This window comes from Rutidosis leptorrhynchoides, chromosome 1, assembly GCF_046630445.1.
Source record: "Rutidosis leptorrhynchoides isolate AG116_Rl617_1_P2 chromosome 1, CSIRO_AGI_Rlap_v1, whole genome shotgun sequence".
Classification (NCBI taxonomy): Eukaryota; Viridiplantae; Streptophyta; class Magnoliopsida; order Asterales; family Asteraceae; genus Rutidosis; species Rutidosis leptorrhynchoides.
In genome coordinates, this window is record NC_092333.1 from 150,800,803 (window position 1) to 150,808,259 (window position 7,457).

At 37.2% G+C, this 7,457-nt stretch overlaps 1 protein-coding gene across 1 annotated transcript; it reads right to left on the reverse strand.

Moving 5' to 3' along the window:
* Positions 1-349: 349 nt before the first annotated feature.
* Positions 350-1,081, reverse strand: LOC139890255 (uncharacterized). Its single transcript, XM_071873150.1, has one exon. The coding sequence runs from the start codon at positions 1,079-1,081 to the stop codon at positions 350-352; it is 732 nt and encodes a 243-aa protein (XP_071729251.1).
* Between the last annotated feature and the right edge of the window lie 6,376 nt (positions 1,082-7,457).

The window sequence follows — 7,457 nt, forward strand, 5'->3', positions numbered from 1 at the left end:
TTCCAAGATCCACCTTACACGCGCCTTCTGTTTTAGCATTTTCGCCTTAATTTTTTCCTTATCTAACCAACACTTTCTTGACTCTCTCCATGTTCCCAGATCACTCGAACTTAGTGGACCTTTTTCTGCCTTCAATTCTAAGCTTTGGGCTATCGTTTTATGCATTTCAATTTCACTCTCCAACTGTCCATACTTAGAGACACTCCATGTTTTGAGTGCACCTTTAACACTTTTGTGTTTGGTCATAAATCTTCGATCCTTACCCGTACATGAACTTACATCAGCGTTTAACCAAGCATCAGTAATAATCTGTTTACTTTCTACATTATCGAACCACGCATCAAAAAATTTAAATGGCTTCGGACCGTAGTTTTTTTTCTTCGTCTTTAAGCACTATTGGACAGTGATCAGACTCTTTTCTTTCTAATGCCACCAATGTCAGATTGTTCCACAGGTACAGAAACTTTTCGGACACAAGAAATCGATCAATTTTACTAAACTTTAATCCATCATCGCTAACACGAGTGTATAACCTTCCCCCGAGTGGTAAGTCAATTAAGTTGTTGGATTGAATAAAATTGTTAAACAATATCGCTCTACTTTCCACAAACACGCAATTGAGTCTTTCCTCTTGTCTTCTAACTTCATTGAAGTCGCCACATAGTACCCAAGCCTCATCACTACCCATTAAAATTCTTGAAAGGTTATCCCACAGCTTTTTTTCCCCCGAGTCGTCGTGAGGTCCATAGATGTTGAGTATATTAAGAACAGACCCGTCACTCTTCCATTTCCCCTTGACACCAATAACACGGTCACAATTAATAGCATCCACTGCCTCGAAATAATTTGTATCCCAAACCAATAGTTGACCACCCGATTTTCCAACCTTCTCTTGCTGGACATAATTACACTCAATTGAGCCCCAAAGAGTCTGAACCCATAAATCATCAACAATATTCAACTTTGTTTCTTGAAGTGCAATGAAACAAGGTTTCTCCCTAGAGATCAATCTTTTTACAGGGCCGAGTTTACTCTCCTTTCCACACCCAAACCCTCTAATATTGTAAGAAATAATCTTCATATTAAAAATTGAATAACGAAAGAAAGAGACACACTCACTGGGCAGAAGGCTTCTTTTGCCACTTTAATCCCAACTTGCAGCCAAATTCATAAACCCCATCTGAATTGATTGAGTTAAAGGAATTTGAATCTGCCCGCCACTCTTCTTGCCTGTATGTTTCAATTTACTCTGCTCTTCAGACCCTTTCGACTTCCCCATTTGATTACCTTGATTACTGCTGGCGTAATTCGTACATCTAGATCGAATGGGTTTGTTGTCGGGTCTTAGCTTCCTTGCCGAATTCTTGATGTTAATCATCCTAGAAGAAGTTTTCCATTTCCGCATGCTTGCCCAACAGCAATCCTTCTTAATCTCAGGTTTCTTTGAAGATTTGATTTCTACAGATTTTCCTTTGTAACCATCGACTCCTGACCTGCTATTATCAACTTTTTTGTTTCTACTGATATGCCCTTTCTTAGCATTGTTAGTGGATTTATTTTTGAAGCGTCCATTAACAATCTCTGATTGATCCATTGACCTTATTGGGCTAAAATTTGACCCACGTTGTTGTCTCGAGTGTTGGGCTTTTGGCCCAACTTCAGAATCTGATTGATCCATTGTCCGAGTTGGACTAAATTTGTCTGGGTCAGAAAACCTTTTCTTTAGATTTTATGCATCTTTATTAAATGAACCGTCGTCATCTTCTCTCCTATCTTCTTGGGAATCAACCACACGAGTACCAGTACCTTGAGATTTGTCTTCTACATTAAAATTCATCTCTGGAACTGAACCATCTACTTTCTTTGAGTGGACATCATCATTATTGACCTGAAAAAGATTGCCTAGATACCAGCACCCAGACTCTTCATCTTCAACCCTAGATCCTTTACGATTCCGATTACCAGTGTCGAAAAATTTGCCGTCTTCTGAGAATTGTTCATCAACCTGGTGATTCTCCTCCTATTTTTCAAATTTGTCTTCAATGTTGTGCCTTGCTTCTGGATCTAAATTAAATGGTTTTTCTTCCTCATCAGAAAAATCAAACGTGTCATCCACAAAGTCATCGTCATCACCATCTGAATCAATTTTACTTGATTGATACCCTTCTGAATGCTCATCTTCAAATGGAAACAAGATCACGGTATTACAATCTTCTTTGACCCTAACATAAGTCAGTCCATCATCATCACTCAAAGTAACACAACTATCAATCTTATTTGTGTTGTTTCTGGTGTGAATCAAAACTTTGCCAGAGATTAAATTCTGATTAGCATCATCAAGCCTGCAGTTCTTCAATTCCAAGATTCTACCCCACCACCAAGCGATTTTACTGAAAGTCTCTTCATTCCATCTTACAACTGGCACCCCTACAATGTCTAACCACACAAGTCTTCCTGGGACCCGATGTTTATTATTAAACACCCGAACATCGCAACACCATTTGTGAATGGCATGCCCTTCATTTGCAATTATTTCATTAACCATTTCAGCCGATGGGCATATCACTAGCACCGCCATCCCTCCTAGGTATTTTATTTGAAAATTACACAACCCTTCAGCCTTGCAAAGACCTTCAAACTGGTGGAAAATTTCTAATCCTTTTAGTTCACATAAAATAGCTTTGCCTGCCAAACTTTTGTCACACTGTTGGTCTTTGACGTTGATGGTTCTCTCTTCCATGCGTGTTGTATTCTCATTTCTGTATCTTGATTGTCCCCCGTTGTCTTTCTTCATAGCATTAAGCTTATTTCTTAGGTCTTCCTTTTCTGCCTTCAACACATTAAGTCTGTATCTCAGGTCTTCGTTTGAGTTTCCAGCCACTTCAATAAATTTTCGTTCATCTCTGAATGCATTTGAATACCCTGACCATCCCTCTTTGGTCGATCGCTTTTCGTATGATCTGGGATAGAAGTCCCCTCTCTTTCCCTAGCTTTGAAGATTCTTATTGGCAAACCATTAAATTTGATTTTTTTCAAGTGACAATAAGAGATGATCTGGATTATTGACATTATCAAATCTTGCAAATGCGAATCTTCTGCCATTTCTTAGTGTTTTACTAGCCACATAGATGTCCCTAATATCACCGTAGGGTTTGAACGATCTCCATAGGTCAGGTACCGTCCAACTCTCCGGGAAATTAAAAAACATGAACGACGTCAAATGAGTTCCAAATAACCTAGCAAAATGATCCTGGAGCCCCCCATTGTACCGGTTTCGAGCCCTTGACGTGCCACCGACCGCTGCCTCTCTCTCTCTCCACTCTCTCACCATATATGTGTTTTTAGAAAAGAAAAAAAAGTCCACATCGAAAAGTGAAAGAAACAAATGTGCATATATAAGCTTATGAGAACCTCCCTCTATCACCAATTGGTTTTAAAATAATGTGGAACTTATAAAATTATATGTTGTACATGTTGGTCGACCGGAAAATGATCCTACATACTCTAGTGAAATCATATCCTTTTTTCTACCTTCTTCTTCTCTTTCGTCTAGAATGTTTTTTTCTTCCGGTTCTGCTTTTTGGAAACCATTGGTCCCCTTTTCTTTGTGACCAGAGTTCGTTCTGACAGCCATAGCCACCATCCACCGTCATTTTTGTGGTTGTTTGTTGTTAACTTCTTCGGCACGAGAATTCTTTTATTTTTTCCTTATCAACGGTGGCTTAGGGGTTCACCACCCTGTTGGTGGTGGCCACTGGCCATTAGCGGTGATGGAGGGTTTCTTTGCTCCTGCTTTCCTTCTGATTTCCTCCTCGTATCCTGCGTGATCGATGCTCTTTGGTGGCCCACCACCTTGTTGGTGGTGGCCACCGAAGGTTACTGGATCTGATCTGCAACCAATTGATGGTGCATGTATGGTGCTCTTGTAACGGCGACGAATGGTGGTGCACTATCCTATAGGTGGTGGCCTCCAAAGGTTTGCAGTTTCAATATGCACTTTTCTAATAGTTGTTGTGGCTCTTCACCCTGTATGTGAAGGTCACTCACGGTGGCTGGAAGATGGCGGGTGGGAGGTGGGGGACTGGGGAACTTAGTGGTGGCTGTGGGGTCAGTGGCTGTAACAACCCTGGATTTTCCAACGTATAATTATTAATATTTATTATTAATACTTGCGCTTTAATAAATGTATTTTTATACATTTACTTGTTACCGTATTTGACTTTCCATGTCCTGACTTGTCTTTGTGACACACGTACTTTTCACGAATAATATTTTGAATATTATTTACGTTCATGATTAATTATTATTAATTATTTTTAATTAACTAATGCAAGTAGTTAATTACTTGGGCTTTATTTATTTAATTGTTGCATACATACTTGGATTGGGCCTTTATTAATGGACATGGACTTGGAAGCCCACCCTACTTTCTTAATGGACTAAGTAAGCCCACTTTTAAGCTAGTGTTTTATTAATGAAAAGCAAGGATTAATTAGCTTAGTTAGAAGAAAAAATGTGCAAGCATGCTAGTAACTTTTTCCCATACAATTTAACTTTAATCTATTTTGAGCTTACACCATTCTCCCACAATTGAAAGTTGCATTTGACCCTTCCTCTTTTGATGCTTAAACCGTCGGCCAACAATGGGGAGGAGGGAGTTCATTTTTCAAATTTTTTTTTGCTACTTATTCACTAGTCTTTATTTCACTTTACACACACATTCATACACACTCTCTTTCTCTCATCTTTTTCTCTCAAAACTTTGTAAGTAACAAACTTTATTATTCTTCCTTTTCTTACTTGAAAACCGATTATACATCATCATCATTTACTAGTTTGTAGTTTATTGTTGTTTGTTGTTGTTAAAGATCAAGTTCTATAACTTGTATCTTCATGTAATCTTGGTTACCTCCATTTTTTGTTTGATGAAGAACCAAGAACAAGAATCTAAACTTGTTAGTTTATGGTTTTACACTTAAATGTTAAAAGATTTAAAGTTCATAAACTTTATAATCATACTTGTGTTCATGTTTTGTAGACTTGAAGTTTATTTCCTTAAGATCCAAACTTTGATTTGAATCTTCTCAAGTATGAAACAAACATGAACATAATACTTGTAACTTTAGTTTATTTCTTTCTTTCTTTTGTAAGTACTTTAAAGTTGTGATATTGTTAATTTGGTCAAGTATTACTAGTTAAACTTGATATCATATTTCTTGAAACTAAAGTTAACTTTGTAAGTTCAAGAACATGGAAGTATAACTTTCTAGTTATAACTTCATACACTTGTGTTGGATCTAAGTTTCTATAACTTATGGTCTTCTAATTTTTGTTGTAAACAAGAGCTTATAAGCATATATACATTTTACAAGATGAAAATCTAAGTTTCATACCTTATGGTTTGTTTAAAGTGAAGATCCAAGTTCTATAACTTAGGATCTAACTTAAGAACACTAGATCTAGACTTTCTAGTCTAGGATCTTTAAGATCTAACTAAGATATAAGTTCTACAACTTAAGATCTTGTGTATTTAGTTTACTTTCAAGTTTGTAGCTTAATATTACTATTAGAACTCATGTATGTGTCGAATCTAAGATCTTGATGTAACTTTGGTTCATCAAACTACTTACAACCCTTAATTGGGTTGTGCTACATATCTTATACTTACACTAGTGTTATGATGGTCAAAACTTGATTAAGATGATGCAAACACATCAACGAGTTGTACACTTGAAGCTATAAGCATCAAGGATGAGAACCGTGATGAGCATCAAGCACCAAGAACCCACCGGAGCACCTTACCTACTATTTTCCGGGTCTGATCATTAACCTGTGCTATTGGAAAAGTTGATTTCCAGCTATTTTTCTGTTCGAGTAGATGATTTTCCATTTAGACCTCGTCTTAATCCGAGTTACAGTTTAGGATTTATGGCCATCCAAAAGTCACTACACCCTTTTAACGTTGTGCTGAAATTTCTGACCTACTCGCACTTAAACCGTCACCACGGTCAAAAGAAGACGAGTTTGGTTCTGGAAATTTTTCAGACTCTAGGGGACTCATATACGGAGCCATGTCCACTGGTCTCACCTCATTTCAGTTTGTATAGAGGTCGTGGCGACTGAACGAAGTCAGCCTTTATTTCAAACTCTATTCTTGATTGAAACTTACTTTACACTTTTTGATTAATTATGAATGATGATGATACTTAATGTAACATCCCGCGTTTTTCCGTTAAATTTATTTTTAACACCGTCTTTTTTTTAAATAATATCTTTCGCTATTTAAATTCCCAATTTCCGTTGACTAACGTTTATAATATTCTCGTTATTTAATTATAACATCTCTCGTTAACTTGCGTTTTAAAAATATTCGATCGGTTAAATCCCGCACCCGCTTTGAAACTCGAGGGACCGGAGTTGCCAAATGGGCAAACTAGTTGACTAGGTCAACTAGTCAACCCATTTCATCCATTCCATCATCTCCCTCATCCCTTTTCTCTCCATCTCAAGAACACACACACAAACCCATTCCATTCATTCATCATCTAAATTCAATCTTGGAAGCTCACAACAAATCCGACTACATATTCTTGATCCTCTCATCATCCTCTACGATTTGATACTAACTTCATTGATTTTGGGTAACATTTCTAAAACTCTAGATTTCTCTAAATTCGTGTTTTTGACTTGAAATGGTGTTAGTTAGTGTCCATGGCTCGTGTATAACATGAATATATGTTTTGTTTGCTCGATTCGTTGTTTTGAGTAACTAGTTTGAACATTTGAAATGGGTTTGCTTAATCCTTGATTTTGGATGAGTTAATGTTGTTAGATTGTTAAAGTGCATGTTTTAATTGTGTTACTAGTATCACTAGCTTCGTTTTGATGCGTAGGTTGATTAAGAAAACTTCAAAAAAACCCGATTAATGATTTTGTGATGTTTGACTAGGGTTTGATAGTTCTTGACATGAACTTTTGATGCTTGAATGCCATTAAATGTTAATTGTTAGTGTTTAGTAGTAATGTATGCTTCATTACCTTCAAAACGGCATATCGTATGTGTAAATTGGATTCCCGAACCATAAAATACGTTTTACGAACTTGAAACTTTGAAAATAAACTTTTCTTGATCAATTGACGAGTTTTCGGTTATTGTAAATGATGTTTTTGCTTGATGAAAAGTGGTTAGTTGTATTCCTTGTCAAAATACCTTTCCAACGATATAAGATACTTGTTTTGGATGTTTACGGTTTAGGATTTATGGGTATTTGAAGTTGGATTCGTGCATAAGTTGAAAACTGCAGAAAATAGCTGAACAGCAGGTCGCGCGGCGCGCACACTACCCCGCGCGGCGCGCCAAATGGCCTGGACAGATTCTGACCTCCATGTCCCTTTTAACGTGAAATGTTTGACTAGCTACCGACCTCCGATTCACATGAAACTTGTTCTAATATGCT